Source organism: Pteropus alecto, unplaced genomic scaffold (genome assembly GCF_000325575.1).
Source record: "Pteropus alecto unplaced genomic scaffold, ASM32557v1 scaffold92, whole genome shotgun sequence".
Lineage (NCBI taxonomy): Eukaryota > Metazoa > Chordata > Mammalia > Chiroptera > Pteropodidae > Pteropus > Pteropus alecto.
Window position 1 is genome coordinate 294,081 of NW_006432447.1, and position 17,981 is coordinate 312,061.

The following is a 17,981-nucleotide window of genomic DNA, read 5'->3' on the forward strand; positions in this document are numbered from 1 at the left end:
GGTCTCAGATTTACATTTGGCAGCCTCATTTAAAGCTTAGTGTCTTACTCAGGCCCAAAGTTTTGTCTCACGTCTCCTACAGCCATTAAAGCCCAGGTTCTGGGTCACTGGGATGAACAAAACAGCCTCTGGACCACTGTGGTTTTAGTGCTTGCTTACCACTTGGTTTCTCACATCCTCTTTCAGCCCTCGAAGACTTTCCTCACTACCTGGGAGCGCCAATATGTAATTAAAACAGCATTTGATTTATGTTATTCGATATTTCTGTGTGTTTTGTAATGAGATTTTTTTTCCAGGCCATTTAATCCATACTACAGCTGGGAATGAAAGTCTTATCTTCGTCTCACTGCCCTCCTGGTTCCCCTTTCCTCTGGCCCTAGGTCCACCTCCACACAGAGGAATGAAGTGGAGGAAAGATGGTGGATTTGGCAGCAGGCACTTTACTTAGCGCTACCATGTGCTGACTGTGTGTCCTCTGGCAGTCCCTTCCTTTCTCAGGGCCTCAGCCTCACTCACTATAAAGTGAGAGATTAGATACTCTAATCCCTGGGTTTCCTTCTAGTTTTAATTTTTTTTGACTCTGAGTCTATTCATGTATAGTCTTCCCCTCCTGAGCCTTCTGCTGGGTCAGTCTGAACAAAATGTTCAGTCCTGGGGCTACTGAGCATTACATGTCCCCTTGACAGGCTAAGTACCTGGGAGGTGAGTAATCAGATCACCTTTTACTTTCCTGCTGGCACAGGTAGCACACAACGAGATGTCTTAACAAGACCTACCCTCTAGGCTCTGGCTCTAACTCTACCCTCACTGCCTCCAAAAAGTCTTCCTAAAAACTGAGACCCTTGTATGGGAGAGGACTATTCCATGTCTGGCAAAGATTAGTAGTTGATTGGTAGTGGCTGCCTGGACCTTTGCTGAAGATGGTTTCTGAGGCATCACCTAGATTGAGACCTCTGCTATTGATTAACGATGCCTGGAAGGGCCTGGAGTTAATGGCAGCAGTGTGTGTGATGTTTTTGCCATCTCTGGAGCTTCCACTGGAGTCATGCCACAACTTTTTGCTTTAGAAAGCCTTGGACTTCCCTAAATCTAAGAAAAGAGATGATAGAAGGGAGCTTAAAGATAAAATCCAGCTACTTTCGTCAAGAGTTTGACTTTTTCAGATAATCTCACACCTTTCCATCGTGCCTGGTTTGTTGAGGGTGGTGTTGCAAGGGTGAAGCGTATCCCTCTCTCCTAGTGTTCTCATGGGGAAGGGAGCTTCTCATTTTCTCCCTCCTCCCCCAGGGAACAATTTAATTATGTAGCATTGGACATTCGCTGGGCCCTGTCCTATCAGTGGGAGGCGTCCCTGCTCACATTCAGCTCATTTCAGGGTGGCGAGTACCTGGGTTGGGACAGGGCGTGCCCTTTAGAGATAGGTCTGTACTCCCTGTGCATGCAGCTGTGGACATGGACGGCTGAGCGAGCAGGCCCAACGTTGAATTCAGGGTGGAAGGTAAGAGGGTGAGCAACGTCTTCTTTCCAACCTTTGCAGTGTTGTGCCTGAGGGGCCGGAAGGTGCCTGCATGCCAGGACAGAGGTGGAACTTGCTTCCCCTTGCCTTCTGGTCCTTGTGTGTCCTTGTGCTCAGACAGGGAGGTGGGGAGAGTCATTGGACGCCCAGGACACCTAACAAATATCAAGCCCCTTAAGTATGAAAGGATGCAGGCTTACGAACATAGCATGTTATTTCAAATTCATTTCTAGGGGACAAATGTATAACTTTTTTAAAAAGCCTTTGAATGATACAAAGGATAACAATGAAACCTCAACAATTTCAGATTAACAAAGCATCTATTACAAAGGGAGCACAAGCAGTTAAGTGTAGAGTATGTCACTGAATATCACTCACAGATCAGGGCCTGAAGTCTTTTCTGGGCTTGGAAAACAAGGCAGACCTATGAGGTCCTTGCCCTCCTCCTGGGAGGTGGCTCTGGGAGCCTCCGACAAGTGGGCCCAGAGCTGCTGTACCATCTGTCCCTCTCAAGTGCCACCAGGGCGGTGTCAGCACACGAGAGGGGCTGTCATCTCTGGGCCCCTGATGCTGGTAAGGAATCTTCAGGCCTATTAGGTCAGGCACTGAGGCTGGGCTAAATGGGGACATTAGCAAATGGGGGGCCCAGGGACTCTGGCTTTCCAGGTGCCACCAAAGCGTCCCTGGGTGTGGCCTGTCACTGCTTCTTCAGTCCCACTCCACGGCCCTCTCCTTCTCTTTCCACCTGCCCTTTGTTCTCCCTCCGTCTCGTCCTCCTCCACATTTCTCTCTTCCCGCTCCCTTCCCTCCCGGTCTTTCCCTCCTCATCATCTCATCTCCCCATCTCTCCCTTTCCTCTTCTCTCCTCTGTTCCACTTTTCTCTTTCTGTGTCCCCCCTCCCCCTCTTTTCTCTCACACCCCGATTTCCACCTGGGCCAGAGCCTAAGCCCTTCCCTACCCAGTGAAGGGGAGGAGGGCATAGTTTAGTTGCATCTCAGACGCCCCCGCCCCCCGCCACCTCCAGGGTTAATATCTCATTTGGCTCGGCCCCCTTGGAGAAGTTTGTTTCCTTGGGAGCGTGAGAGTCCCAGGCTGACCTCGTTGGCCACAGGGGAAGCTCTGGGTCGGAGGAACCAAGTTTCCAAAGACTTGGCCTGGAACAGGGCTGCTGGGGGTCCTCTGGCCTTGCAGAGCCAGCCTCGCCCATGGCCTCACCCAGAGGCTGGAGGTACACTTGTTTATTACACAGAGGCTCAGAGAAAGCGGGTAGGGCTGGGAGGCGGGACAGGGTGGCGGGCTGGGTGTGGAAGGAGCCACATCCAGGCCTGTTGCTCTGGGTGGCTGAGGGCCCGAGGGGCTGCGTCACTTCTTGGAGGCCAGTTTCTTCCAGGTGGTTATCTTCCTGCTGCTCCTCCTAGTTTTGTTGTGAGGATGCAGCTCCACATCAGGATGTTTCATCCTAAAAATCAAAATGGAGAGAAGCAAATGCTGAGAAATAGGATGAGAGTCCTGGTCTGGACAGAGCTCCGAGCTGAGCTGAGGTGGATGTGGTCCTCCGCCATGCACAGCTGAGGCCCTCTGGGTGCCACTCCAACCTGGGGGTCCCAGCAGCACCTGTGACTTTTCTAGGTGCTCACAGTTTTGCTTTTCTATCTTCATGAGAAATATTTGATTTTTCACTTCCTAATGAACACAGCCAAGTTAGTGGACTTTTGAAAGGTCTAGGAAGTTTCTGGCAGGGAGACAGCCAGTAGTCTCTACTCTTCTCAGACAGATGGGTCTAGGCTTTGTGGGTTTCACTACAAAGTTTGCAGACTCCAATCCCAAAGGCGTCGATCTCTACCACCCAGACCACTGCCAGCAGCTCCAGAGAGCGGCCTCAACACCAAACCGGACATCGTATTGATAAAGTGGGCCAGAGGTCAGTGATTGTTGGAGATGACCTGTGCCCAGGGGATTATGACTGCCCAAGGTCACTTAGCCCTATGTGGCCTCTGGCCTGTGGCAGAGCCAAGGGCCCTGCTGTGAGACATACTCATTGTGCTGACCTCAGGAGGGCCCCTCAGCCCCAGGCTAAAGTGGCCACCTACCTCTTCTCAGCTTCAGAGGAAGATTCCTCCATCTTGTCCCACGTGTTCAACGAGGAGAAGCTTCCTTGGATGTCTTCCAACATTGCTCTCTTGACTGAGTCAGGGTCTTCCAGGCCCTGGATGGAGGTTGAAGCACTGTAGGGGTGTAGGAAAGGGAAGACAGTGCTCGGTGGAGGCCAAGAGCTGGAGATGCCTGGGCATCAGCCCTCACTGGGAGCTGTCCCTTTAACATTCTAGTTCCTGGAGAGAAAATGGTGTAGATGCTTCTCTAGAGGGTGAGTGAAAGGAGGACTTGACCCCCTGGGGACCCAGAGACTCACTGGAGGTCGGCTTCCCTGGCTTCTTTTTAAAGTCAGGATTGTCCTAACTCTGTGTCCATAACATCTGTATACTCAGCACTGGCCACTGGAGAGGCCTGCAGTGGGGGCGGGAGGGCTTCATCAAGAGAGCAAAGGAGAGAGGATAGGAGGCCAGGCAAATCAGTCATCATGTATAGTGTTATGGGTTGTGTCCCCCGCCTCCCGCAACCTCCCACCCCCAATTTACATATTGGAGTCCTCCTAACCCCTAGTACTCCAGAATGTGGGAAAGAGGGTCATTGCAGATACAGAGTTGAGATGAAGTCATACCAGAATAGGTTGGGCCTCAATCTAATATACCTGGTATCTTTATAAAAAGGGGGACGTGTGGACATACACACAAGGGGAGTACCCTGCGAAGACTGGAGTGATTCTGCCACAGCTCAGGAACAACTCGAATCTGGAGGCCTGGAATAGGTCCTTTGCTAGCATGCTCAGAGAGAGCCTGGCCTTCCCATACCTTCATCTGAGATTTACGAGCCTCCAGAACCACGAGACAATAAATTTCTGTTTAAGCCACTCAGTTTTTGGAACAGTGTTATGGCTGCCCTAAGAAACTAGTAAACACTCAGGGTCACTCCTCACCTTTGTGCCACAGCTCAAGGCTTTGAAGCCATTCACGGTCTACAAACACTTTCTGGGTTACAAGATGGTTTTGAGCATCACAGAAGCCCTGGGAGACGGGCAGCTCAGGGTTCCCATTTTAATGACCAAAGCAGGGAGGAGAGTGGGCTTGCTGGATGACACCTGGTCGGTTCATGGCAGAGACAAGGCTTGCCCTTTCACAGTCTCTTCGTATTTATTGAGTCCCTGCTATGTGACTAACTTAAGGGCAGGGCGCTTCAGAGACAAGAGACAGAACACAAGGGGAGAAGGGAGAGCGGGTCTCTTTCATCATTTTCAGGACCCCGGAAAAATAAAAAATGGAGAAATACCAAAAAGGGTCACATAATCTGGGTATTTCACAATATTTGCATGTGTCAAAATAACGCCTCCCTACATGGCTCACTCTGCTACCCCTTCCCATGGGGAGAACACGCACACGAAGTCCAAGTGACCCCTTGCAACACTGCAACGGAGACAAGGGCAAAAGCCTACCTGAAGCCCTTTGAGAAGTGAGTTCCTTGGGTGGCTTGTGGAGGTGTCTGGGCTGAGCCTAGGGGCACTGGCATCCATCTCCAATACTCCCAGAGGGCAGGGGAAGGGGTAGCAGAGTGAGCCATGTAGGGGCAGGGCCAGGCTGAAAGGCTCCTCCCCGGCCCTCATGCAGGGCCCCAGACCAGGGTGGATGGGGAGGAGGTCCCTGAGCTCTCTGGGTGGCATAGTGTACTTTCTAGAGCCCAGAAAGAAGCATAGCCTCTCTAAATTTCTTCATTCATTCATTCATTCATTCACTCACAACATGAGTATTTACTGAGCACCTACTCCCTGACATAGACTCTAGGAACAGATGCACGCACGGGGCTCTGAGTTTGCAGCCTGCTCTTTAGTCTGCAGTGGCCCCTCCAGGGCAGGGCCTCCTACCTGGTCTCTCTGCTTCTAGCCTCACCCTTTCTTGCTCAGTGTCCATGCTGCTGCCTGAGGGCTTATCTTCCTTGATCTGGCCTTGTAGCTCCCGCTTAAAGCCAGTCCGTGGCTCCCAAACTTCTGCAGGGGCGAGCCCCAACTCCCTGGAGCGATGCCCAGCTCAAAGCCTATCTGAATTTGACCACAAACCACCAGCACATTTTTTCTAACAGCCCTCTTGGCAGCCCCCACTACTAAATCCACAGCTATCCTGCTCTCTGGTCCCCAACGTGTGCCTTGTCTTTGTTCATCCTAGCCCTGCCGAGAGTGTTTTTCCCTCTCCTTTTCTACTGGGCCTCTACTTATACTTCAAGGCCAAGTTCTTGTGTCACCTCCTGTGGGAAGCCCTCCCTGAACTCTTGAAAAGGAATGATTTGCTCCACTGCTTATCATGGTGCTGAGTTCACAGCTCTACGAATCTGCCACCAATCACCTGAGGGGAGGACTTGGCATGGCTTTCAGTAGGTATGAGTGAGTGAATGAACAAATGAACCAAATGGAAGAGACATGAGAGGAACGTACATGAGTGACTAAGACAGTGGGGCCACATGGCCATCCTGCTGGGGTAACAGGAACACTCTTGTTCCTGGTGACAGTAGGCCAGGTGCTTCCCTGGAAGAATGATCTAGGGGTGGAAGTCAAGGTCATCTTTGGTCAAGCATAAGTAGAGGAGGCCATCTAGGGGCCTGCAGCAGGCCCCTCCAGAAATTTCAAAAACCTTTATACTCAGTAAAGTGTCCGCAAGAGCCGGCCCTTAAGGGACATGAAGCCCACCTTTCCATGACATCAAGGCAGCCCCGTTTCTGAGCCCCTGCTCTACTTCAGGAAGGTAACCTCTCTCCATTCAGCCCACTCAGGCCCCCAGTACAGGACAGAGGTGGCTTTAAAACTGCCCTCATCTATAGCGACTGCTTCTGTGACAAACTTGTTATGTCCTTCTTAGTTAGCCCTAACCCAGTCCCTGCCAGGTTCATAAGTCTAAAGCCCACTCTGATCAAGCTACTCCCCAGCTTAAGAACCTTCAATAGTTACCCACTGCCTGTATGATCAAGTCACAGAAGCTCCCCCAACATGCCCTTCCCTGCTTAGCCAGTGCCTGCTTACCCCTCAGCAGGGGTCCCCGCTCCAACAGGTCTTTCCAGGACTCCTCATGAACTGGTCCGCAGTCACCTCATAATGCATGGAGAGCCTGGGCATTGCCTCATTCTGCAGGCTTCTACTTTCTCCTCTCCACGAGTTGACAGGTCTTATCTCACCCACCAGGCCTGGCCTATGCCTCACATGTGTCTGGATCCTCTAACAGAGTGGCTTCACACAGAGCAGGTCGGCAACGGGCTCACAGTGCCACAAAACCCTGGAGCTGGACCAGAGCTGTGCTGAGAACTGCCACGGCTAGTTAGGGACCAGCTGCCTGGCTGTGGAGGTGGGGAGGCAACTTAGGACAGGGAGGGAAGTTCGAGGGCCAGCTCTGCCATGCAGTGTCCCTGTAAACACGCAGAGCTCACACACTCTTCCAAGGGCCCGGGTTGACCCCTCTTTTGCAAGTTGAAGTACTTGAGGACAGAGTAAGCAAGGCCTTGGGAGGTAGGCTCCAGGTGTGCTTCCTGGGGTGGAGGGAGGATGCTGGTGTAAGCAGCTGGCAAGGGCTGAGTGCCTCTCTCAGAGCAGCATCACTGTGGGAGGGTCTGGAAGTGGCTGGCTCCTCCCTGAGCACTGGCCCACTCTTCCTATCCCCATCTTCAAAGAGGTCCTGGCAGGGTCAGCTGAGGAGGGCGTGTGCCCCCAGGACAGCTGACCTGAGGAGAGACCTAGGCTTCCTGACACCAAGCCCCAGCCCTCCCCTGCCTATTCGCCTCTGCTCCCATTCAGCCTCCCTTTGCCTCTTCTCAGGTGGGTGAGAGGTAAGAGTGTTACTAAGTGACACAACTGTGAAGAGCTTCCCCTCACATACGGATGGTACTTTATAGTCTACTAAGCCTATGGGGAGGGTGTTAGGCATTTACATAGCACTGTGCCTTTCCAGCCTGTAATGTACTCTGCACTTCACAGAGCACTTGACAGTTTATAAGGCACTTCATCATTTATAGAGTGTCTTGTGGTTTACAAAGTGCTTTACAGGGCGTAGGGTACACTGCAGTTTATAAAGCACTTTACAGGGCTTCCCGCTTACAAAGTGCTTCGGAGCAGGTCCATCTCTCAGGTTGGGCAGAGGGCACGCAGCACTTGACAAGATGTTTTGCAGGTTACAAGGCACATCGCAGCTTCCAAAGCCCTTGGTGATTTATTGGATGTGTGGCACTTTACAAAGGACTTTGTCTTCTGTAGATTTCCAGACAGTTTGGAAGGTGCTCTGTGGTTGACTGGGCCTGTTATAGTTTGCACAGAGCTTTGCAGTTTACAGGGTACACGTTTTGTCATTACAGAATGCGTCTTCTCTTACAGCTTTTGATTCTCTCAACTCACTCCTCTAAGAATGGTCCTGAAAGAATGATGTCCTCAACCCAGAGAGAGACAACTGAGGCCCAGGGAGAGAAAGTGACATGTCTGAAGCCATGTCTGTGCCATGGCCTGGCACCCTGCCTCTGCAGGGCGCTTCCCTGTCCTCACTGGCTCCCTGTCCCAGTGGGAGGGGTACGCGAGGGGCACCTCCTCCCAATCTCCCATATCGCCAGCAGCTGGGCTTGGATTATACGGTTTCATGCTCCTCGCTCTACCATTCTGTGCTGGGCCCCAAGCCGGCCCCGTGGGCAGCATGGCAAAGGAAGGTCCAGGTGGCAGAAACTGCAGTGACAGCAGGATGAATCTGTGCTCTGTGGCCCTGAGGTGTGGACTGGGCTGCCTCCCCTAACCCCTTCAAGTCCTGGGGACACAGAGGTGGCAGGAAAGCAGTCCCTGGGAGTGGTTCTCTTTAGACTGCCTGGGCTTGGGCTTGGCAAATTGCAGTGAGAAGGATGGGCCATGGCTTGGCATTTCTTAGGAACTCAAAGCACAGCTAATGGAGAAATGGAGTCAAATCCAGTGGGGTGCAGGGAAAGGATCCCCAGGTGAAAGCTGCATAGCATAGTGTGCAACCAGGACAGGGAGGGGCATCTCTGCAAGGCCTCACAAGGCCTCCGCCAGAGCCAGGCTGTGATGGCAAAGGAGGTGCATTCATACCTGTGTAGTTCACCAGCTAGTAGTGGACAGTCTCATTGCTCTGTGAATGAACTCTGGCCCTGGATTATGGAGACCAGCCTTTCTTAAAGGTCCCAGCACTGAGGGTGAGTCAAAAGCTCCAGCCTCCCACAGCCTTGCTCCTCCAGGGCTTCTTCCAGAGAGAGACAGGGGCCCTTCTTCACAAAACTGCCCAGGCCGCCCTGCTACTCAAAGCCCCCACAGTCCCGGCTGCACCTGGAAAAGGGACGGCTGCCTTGGCGAGAATCAGGTGGCCCTATCTCGTCTCTAGCTAACATGGCCCACATCCCCATCATTCCCCTCCAGGGGCTCCTGGCATATAGAACTTCTTGGTGTTTGTTCCTGAGAAAGGTGGAGGGCGGGGGGGACGGAGTCAGGGGTTGGGGTTGTCTCACTGCTCTCTCTGCTTGGCCAGCCCTTCCTGCCCTCTGTCCCTGCCCACCTACCCCCATGTCACATCCTGCCCTGACCTGGTCCCCACTACAGCACAGTGTGCCTCTGCTCTCAGGCATGGATCGCAGGCCTATAACAACATGACCACGCTTGGCCATGATGAGGACTCCCCAAGCCAATGAGGAAGTGGGGAAGATCAGCCGCCCAGCATTCGGGTGGACACAGCCCAGACTCGCAAGGCAGCCACCTCCTCAAGATGCCGCCCCCTGTGTATTCTCACTGTCCTTTCAGGCTGCTGCCCACTTAGCCGGGAGCTAAGGTGAAGCAGTTCAAGGTCTTATTTGCCTCCAAATCCCCGGTGCAGAACACAAGGCTGGGCATATAGTAGTTGCTCGGAAAATGAAGGAGTGGCATGACTTTTATGCTGAAAAAGGGAGCCATTTCTGGAGAGAAAGAGCCTCCCATCACTGGAGGTATGTGAAGGGCAGCCTGATGACCTTGGCAGGCAGCTATCGGCACTCCGTCAACCAGCCCTTCCTCTTTCTGACCTAACCTCTGACACCCTGGGATGGAATGAAATTAGCCCTAGGTCATTATTCATTGCACGCTTCCCAAGGGCTTCCTATGTGCTGGGCCCCGGGGTGAGGGAAGGACAAAAGAGAAGAGAGATGCAGTTTGTAGGGCATGTGACACAGGATACCTAGCCCTCTGGGCTGGCATAGCTTAACACATGCAAAGAGACCTACAGTCCCTTCTCAACTCTATGGTGCTCCTCAGGGCAGAGCTGTCTCTAGGAGACCCTAGCCCCACAGGCCTTCATGAGTCTGGGGCCTTACTGGTGGCCCCACAGCCTCCCCCAATTGCCCTTGGCCTGGCCTACCCCTACTCTTCTGCTCTGTTTGTCACAACTAGTCTACTTGCTAGGCAGGGGCCCACTCCAATCTAAGCTGGAGCTCAAGGATTCAGTGAGGAGCCCTGTCTCCCTGGGCAACCAAGCTCCGTCACTAGCCACAGACAGACCCAGCTCTTCTTCCTTGCTCACAGCCCTTGCTTCTCCACAGTGTCCTCACAGACCCCATGCCCAGACTGAGGACTGTCTCTGTGGCCGGCTCCTCTGAGGAAAGAGAAGGTGTAAGTACCCCTAGTGCAGTGACTGTCCCAGCCTTTCCAGATCTAGCTCCCAGCTCTGCTCCCTCCCTTAGTTTACTCTGCTGATCTGTCTCTCCTCCCCCTACCTCCCTCCCTACCACAGCTATATAAAAGCAAACAGATTAAAACTCCAGGTGAGGAAGACATGATTCTTACCAAAGGATGGTGAGCCCCACCCACATCCCTAGCTCTGAATGCAAAACTGTCTGCAAACATCCTTCTTGAAACAGAAGACCCAGAAATGCAACATTTGCACTCCAGGCGCTACACCTCCCTTGCATTACACACCGATACTTCTGCCTTCTGATTTTTTTTTCAGCATAATAGTCTGTCATGCTGGGATGTCCACATCCACTGACTGTAAACCTTCCAAACCTAAAGGTAATCATTTGTTCTCTCTCTTGAACCACCTCTTGGTGGCTGAGTGTACTGTACACCTCTATTCGGTCATTTCTCCCACTCAAAGGCACAGCTGAGCAGCAAGCCTCCCATGTACTCATCCAACTTGCATATTTAGGAAAAATGTGCACAGGCCAAGCGCTGCCAGAGGTCTGCCCTTCATGCTGCCACTGATCACCGTCCACTGGGTGTGGCTGAACAAGCAGTTACCCTTGAGCCACGTCTATCCATCTGGTCCATGAGGACATCAAGAGCTTTTACCCAGTGTCTTTCCAAATCCAAACAATCTAGGTTGACAGTGAGCCTCTTGCTATTGATCTAGCTGCCCTGCTGGAAGAGGAAATGGGGTCCATGGGTGGTTTTAAATCGTGTCCACAAATTCTCCAACAGTCCTCCATCAAGAGGTGAGGTCTTGCTTCTCTCTCTTAAAGTTGAGGTGGTCCTAGGGACTCACATGCAGGGGAAGGTGGTACTACATGACTCATGACGATGAATCATAAAAAGCAACGCAGCTCCCACCTGGCTCTCTTGGGACCTTGCTCTTGGAACCCAGCCGCCATGTTGTGAGGAAGCCCAGGCCACGTGGAGAGGCCACGCATAAGTATTCCAGCTGACAGCCTGCATCGACCGCCAGCTGTGTGAGTGAGCAGGCCTTTCAGAAGACTCCAGCCTCAGCCAACTTCTGACTTCGACTACACAAGGAAGAACCAACGAACTTAGCCCAGTTGGCTTCCCAACTATCAGAGGCGGTAATAACAAACAATTGTGTTGTTTCGCACCACTAAACTTGGCGTGGTTAGTTACACAGATGTAGATAACAGAACTGTTGTTATGGAAACATTTTCTTGAAGAGATTCCATTCCCTTTTTCCTTAAGTGTTTTTAAACTGTCAACCTAATAAGCCATTCTACAATTAGGAAGAGTTCTACTGGTTTATAGTTTCAGGAATCTGCCCCTTTCCATTTTCAAGAACCTAAACCATCTGTGTGTGCATGTATGTACGTATGTATGTGTGTAGTTTTCTGATTCTTTCTCTACCATTCCTCAAAAATTGTTGAAAAAGTCCTTTCAGAAACCTTGGATATAACAAATTAGGAGCCCAGAACTCATTTTAGTAATAGCAGCAGCAGCAGCAGCAACAACAACATTAACAACTGTAATTTATAATCTCTAAGTAAATGCCAGTGATGTGCCAGCACTTCACATATATTGACCCATCTAATCCTCACAACCCAATACAGGTAAAACTATGTTTATTCTTGCTGAGGTAAACAGAGAGTAAGTGGTTTGCCCAGTCCGCACTGCCTCTTTCTCCTGGCCCCTCGCCTGTCTTAGGCATAGGCTGCCCTTTCTTATTAAAGGCCATCCTCATTTGAGGACAGTAGAAGCCAAATAAGATCTGTGTCTTTTTGTAACTAGTTTTTGACAACACACACTCCCCATCTACACACCCCCAAGAGTCAGACTGGCCTTCTGAATGTTTCTGAAAATGCCTTTGCCTGTTTTCTTTGGCCTCGGCTCATCTTCAGTTTGCGCCTTCCTAGAAAGCTGTGTGAGGGGCCTGGTGGGAATGGGGGCTGCCGGACTCAGTGCAGTGGGAGTGCAGTCGAAGGCAAGCCCACGTCTGTGGGCAGGTTTACAAACCACTTCAGGAAACACGCTTTCGTAAGTTTCTCACAACAACATGGCAAGGTGGGCATTACTACCCTCATTTCAAAGGTGAGGAAAGTGAGGATTAGGAAGGCAAACAGATTGGCCCAGGTCACCCAGCTAGTAAAGAGCAGAGCAGGGGCTTCAGCCTCATCTCGAGACCCCTGAACCAGTCAGTTTTCCACAGTACCATGAGGCCCAGACATTCTAGAATCTGGTCCCATTTCCTAATACAGCCTTCAGCAACCTCATGACCTCCAGGCTCCTTCCCTGGACCGGGCAGTATGCTTCTTGAACCGAGAGACCTATCTTTGTTCATCTCACCCAAACGGGGCCCTGGCAGTGCTCAGCAGATGGGCATCACCCAGTTGAAAAGCCTGAGCTCAGAGGCTGAGAGGCTGACTTAAGCCAGGCCACGCTACTTCCTTTTACAAGGTCCTGAGATCACTCTTTGAATGACCCTTGTCTATGTGGCTATGCTGGTAAACGAAGCAGAAGCTGGACTGGAATCGCACACAGCATGGGATGGGGTTGGGTGCAATGGGACAAAAGGCAAGAATGTCACAGGGGCCCTTGCCCAAACCCCTGTCTTCATTATCTCTCCTACAGAAACTAGCACCGGGCAAATAATCCTATGTCTTCCTTCTCCAAGAGGGCCCTTTTCCCAAGCTTGTGCCCCAAGGAAATCAAAAGCATGGCTTTGTTCACCCCTTTCCCCGCCTCCTCGCCCCACCGCCTGCTCTCATTCCTGCCCTGTCCACCTGTGAAGACCTCCCATGCCAGCTTCTACTGTAGGCTGCAGGTTGAGGCTATGGTCCCCATCTCTGCCCCCTCCTCACCTCACTCCTACTTTACTCACCAGAGCCCCTCCCACAATGCCAACTCTTCCCTCCCCTCCCCCCGCTCTCGCAACACCCCCCCCCACCACCCACCGTCCCAGTTTTTCCTGTTTTACCTAAATTTGTAGTTCTCTGGCAGGAAGTAGCCCATCTTACAGTCCTGTCGGGCCTGGAAGATCTGTTTCAGCAGATTCTGCTTGCTGAAGCCATATCCATTCAAAACGCAGCCCCCAAAAAGAAGCTTCCCGCCAGCGAACATCTGCTTACAGATAGGAAGGAAACAGAGAAGAAAGGCCCTCAGCACACCAGCACTGAATCTCAGGACAGGGCCACGGGCTCTCAGAGCTTTGCCAGATCCAGGCCTTTCTTTGGTGGCTAGGGAAGGTGTATTACCCTCCCTGAGTGTGGCTGAGCCTGTCCCCCAACACCCCCGACCCAGGCCACCCGGGTCAGAGGGCAGCCCCAACACCCTAGCCTCTGCCCCCTGCCGGACTGACTAGCTCTTCACACATGTTTTTCCAGAACCCTGGGGCCGAAAGGGTGTTTTCCTGCTCAGAGGCAGCTGGCCAGCTCTGCTTCTAACCAACTCTGATGCACTGACCAGCTGGGCCCATAGGATGGGAGTCCCTTGAGGGCAGGGATCCTGTCCTACAGCTCTTTGTGCCCCCACCCTCTACGTGTCAGTCTCCAACAAGTAGAGACCCGTCCAAAGGTTCTCTACTTGTTGTGCAAAGATATTCATTAGTGTTGTCCTGACTAAAATAAGTAAATAAATAAATAAAAATAATCTAAAAAGGCCCCCAAAAGTGGCACAGGTAGAAAAATAAAATGACAGACTCAACACAGCAGTTAAAAATCAGGTGTTACAAACGATTATAAGACACGGGGAAATGCTCATATCATTTTAATTAAAAAAGCAGGACCCCAAAGTCAGAAAAAGACTGAAAGGGCCAGATACCAACACGTCAGCGTGGGGGTGGCCCGGGGCCTCCCGTAAGGCTGGACCGAGCAGGTGCTGGTACAAACTTGTTGCGTGAACAAATGAGGCAATCTGGGTGATATGATGAAGTAACCGCTTTCTAAAATGTATTTTCCAAATTTTCTACAATGAATATATATGTGTTTACAACCCAATGTTTTTAGTAAACAGTTATTTAAATTAAACTTATGAAGAGAATTTGGATTTCCAGTTAAGAATCCCTTCAGTCTCCTGAGATGGGGGACACGTGGGGTCAGGCTGGGGACAGGAGGCCGGGCTCCAGCCTCAGCTTTATGCTCTAGGTGACTCTGGTAAGTCCTTCTGCTCTCTGGGCCTCAGCCTGGGCTGGGAGAGGATCCCATTGGCCCTCCCTCCTATCCCCTCCCCTCCTCCCAATCTGTGACTCCACAGGGGGAGGAGCTGTGGAGACTGGGGTGGCAGGTGTTTGGCGGTGAGTCCCCCTCTGGGCTCTGGCTCACCAGGACCATCCCCTGCACCACAGCATACTTCTTCACCAGCAGGGGCGGGGTCTTCTGCAGGGGGCTGTCCAGGTCATACTGCAGGAGGCGGTAGGGGTCATGCTGGCACTGCCGAGAGAATGAGTGCCTGTCACCCCCACGTGCCAAGAGGACGCACTGAGATTCCCACATTCTCAGTCAGGCCAGGTTCCCACTGAGTCCTGGAGCCCCATACAATACCCTCTCCCAGCTCCGGCTCTAAGAGGCCATTTAGCCCTGTACACACAGCTCCTGTGGCCATCCCAGAGAATGCCTCCGGACAGCCTCTATTGGTGAAGGCTGTCACAGAGACGACTGCCCCCACCATGTGACATCTACTACTAGACTGGCCCTCTTGGGTCTGTGGAACGTGCCTGTTCCCTCAGCCTGAGAGAAGCCCTGCGGAGATTTGAATGTAGAAACTGGGTTCCTGGGTGTACCCATATCCAGGATTCTTTCTCCCCTTACCCCACTGCTGGCTGCCCCTTTGGACACCTCCCAGTCATTAAATCCTTTAACTCCTCTGAATCGAATCAATCCAGAGTAAAACTGTTCTCTTCCTTCTCCTTCTTTCTAGATGCTATGGATCCATTAATATAGCTAATCTGATGCTTTCTGGTTTTATGTGTCTTTTATTTCAGGTGCCTACAGTTGTCCCACCTGAACTTTCAGTGTGAAACTCAGAATCACACCTGGTGTTCTAGCTATCAGAGCAAGAGAACATCAGGAAATGTTTGTCTTAAGACACCGAGTGGTGGAACCAGAGTCAGTGTAACCCAAAACCACCATCCGAGTCTGCCCTCTGCACTTCCCCAACCCTGGGGCCCATCCACTGTGGCCTTCTGCCAGCTCAGGCCAGGCCCTGTCCCGGCTCATACTGATCATGACTGGGCTGCACTGCCATGCGTTCCTGTGCTTACAGACAATTATTAGTGAACAATTAATAGTTCCAATTTAAACTAAAGTCAACTCTAAGTTTAAAACACATGTGGTTTCAATGTATGAGACTAGAAAAAAGCCTCTGATACCTGATCAGAAAGGTTCCAATGCCAACTCCTGGCACTGGCTGGGGGCAGGCCTGAGGGTGAGAATGTCAGGGTCAGGGAAGCAGCACTCCTGGAAGGAGGGCTTGAGAGGGTGTCCCCAGGGTGTACGCAAAACCTCAGAACTTGGGACTGCAGCCAAGGGGAGACAGGACAAAACAATGGATTTGAGAGGAGACCAGGGCGAAGAGGGCTTGAAGGAAGTCAGCAGGTGGGTTGGAAGCTCTCATGCTCCCTATTCCCAGACCTCTGCTCTAGCTGGTCTGGAGATAGGGCCATCCCTTGAACTGTGCTGGAACAGCTGCTGACTCGGGATGATGATGGGGTTTAGAAACCACTATGCAGTGACGAGGTGGGGTTGGGTTCCATGTGGCCACGACCGATCAAACTTTGGAACTCAAACCACTACGCAGCGATGAGGTGGCCACGACCGATCAAACTTTGGGACTCAAACCACTATGCAGCGATGAGGTGGCCACGACCGATCAAACTTTGGGACTCTAACCACAACAAACTGGGACCTTGAGTGGCCTTTCCCCTGTCCACCTTGACACAGGCCACTGGCTCTGCCAGGAACACTCACCCACCTGCCAAAACCCTCTCATCTTGGGGAATTCTCCAGCCCTTTAGAGGCGCAGTCCCTGTTCCCCAGCTTCCACATGCCCACAGCTGTCCTTTCATGGCCCTCATGGGGGCATGCTGTAGTTAGTGCCCCACCACACTGGGAGCCCCTCCAGGGCTGTGTCTGAATCGACAGTGGAGGTGGGGGCCTGGCACAGGACCAGCACACAGTACTTGGTCACTGTCTACAAACATTCCTGAGCCCTGAGGATCCAGTGGTGAGTAAGGCTCTGCTCTAAATACTCACACCAGTATATTACCACAAACTGCAGTGAGTGCTCTGAAAGAAAACAACAGGACCCTGACATTGTCTCACGCTCAGAAAAGGCACTCACCTTGATGTGGTGACATTTAACCCGGGACGGGACCACGAGAAGGAGAGAAAGAAGCAGGGATGAAAAATGCAATGCAAACAATAGGAAGTGTGCGGAGGTAGAGGAGCAACCTCTCAGCCAGGTGCTCAGCCAGTCCCAGTCCTCCATGGGGGTCTTCCCCCACTCGCCTACCAATCCCCAAACCCAAGGACCTCTGCTGCTGGGACCAGGACCCACCTGGATGCAAGGCGAGGCACGGCCCTGCTGCCGGTGACTGTAGAGTGTGTTGAGAAGCCATTGGAGTTGCCCCGTGCTGGTGGGATTCTGGCCTGACACTATCCCGAATACCAGCACCTGGCTGGGGTCCCGGGGCGCCGACAGGAAGCGCTCCAGTTCCACATCAGAAACCAGAGGTGCCTTCACTACGCACTTGCAGCCAGCGCGGATGTCTTCCTTACAGATGAGCTTCCGCAGCACCAGTGGGCAGTCAGAGGGTGAGGCTGCCCACCTGGTGGGGCTGCGTGCCTCCTGTGCCTTCTCTCTGCAAAGAGGAGCAAGTGGGCAGGCATTCAGCAGGTGGAGCACAGGTCCCTCTCCCTCCCCATGCCCAGCCCCTGTCTTCACATGGACAAAGGCCCCGCTGCAGAGTCTAGGCTGCAGCAGTTCTAGCCTGGTCTCTGCCATCAATGTACAGCACTGACTTCGATGGGTCCCCTGAACTCTCTGGGCCTCAGTTTCCTCAGGTGCAAAATGGGATTAACAAGTTACTCATTCACTCATCCATCTAACAAAAACTTTGGAGTCATCCCGAACTCCTTTCTCTCTCTCACATGCCACACTGCATCCAACCTATCAGCAAGCCTGTCTGCTCTACATTCAAGAAAGATGCAGAGTTCCACCACTTTTCCTGCCCTTCACTCCTATAATATGGTCCAAGTCTCCATCACTTCTTGCTTGGATGCCTGCAAGTATCTCCTAATGGGTCTTCTGCTTTCTCCCCTGCTTCCTCTTCAGTCTATCCCAGCAGACTGAGGGATCCTCTTAAAATCTGTGTCATATCATGTCACTGCTCTCTTTGAAATCCTCCAGTGGCTTTCCACCTTTCACAGAATAAAAGCCAAAGTCCCTACAATGCCCTTCAAGGCCGTACACACTCTGGTCCCCTTCTTTATCCTCTTAACCTCTCTTATTCTTCTCCAACATCTTACCTTTGTTCATTGAGCTCCTCCTACTCTAGCCATGGCTTAATCTTCAACCTCAGGGCCTTTGTTCTTGCTGCTCCTTCTGCCAGCTCTGCCTTTTCTCCAGCTAGCCACACAACTCATTTTCCTGACTCTTTTATGTCTTTATGCAAATGCCACCTTCTCAGTAAGACTTTCTCTGACAGTGCC

At 52.0% G+C, this 17,981-nt stretch overlaps 1 protein-coding gene across 1 annotated transcript in view; it reads right to left on the bottom strand.

The window, feature by feature from the left end:
• Nucleotides 1–2,879: 2,879 nt before the first annotated feature.
• The window catches only part of CUNH3orf20 (chromosome unknown C3orf20 homolog), a 61,165-nt gene continuing 46,063 nt past the window's right edge, over nt 2,880–17,981 (bottom strand). The window contains exons 11-15 of the mRNA XM_006907170.1: nt 16,828–17,131; nt 14,595–14,702; nt 13,253–13,395; nt 3,608–3,742; nt 2,880–2,976 (exon numbers count right to left, since the gene is read on the bottom strand). Of these exons, the coding sequence (XP_006907232.1) occupies nt 2,880–2,976; nt 3,608–3,742; nt 13,253–13,395; nt 14,595–14,702; nt 16,828–17,131 (787 nt within the window). The remainder of the gene's footprint in view (nt 2,977–3,607; nt 3,743–13,252; nt 13,396–14,594; nt 14,703–16,827; nt 17,132–17,981) is intronic.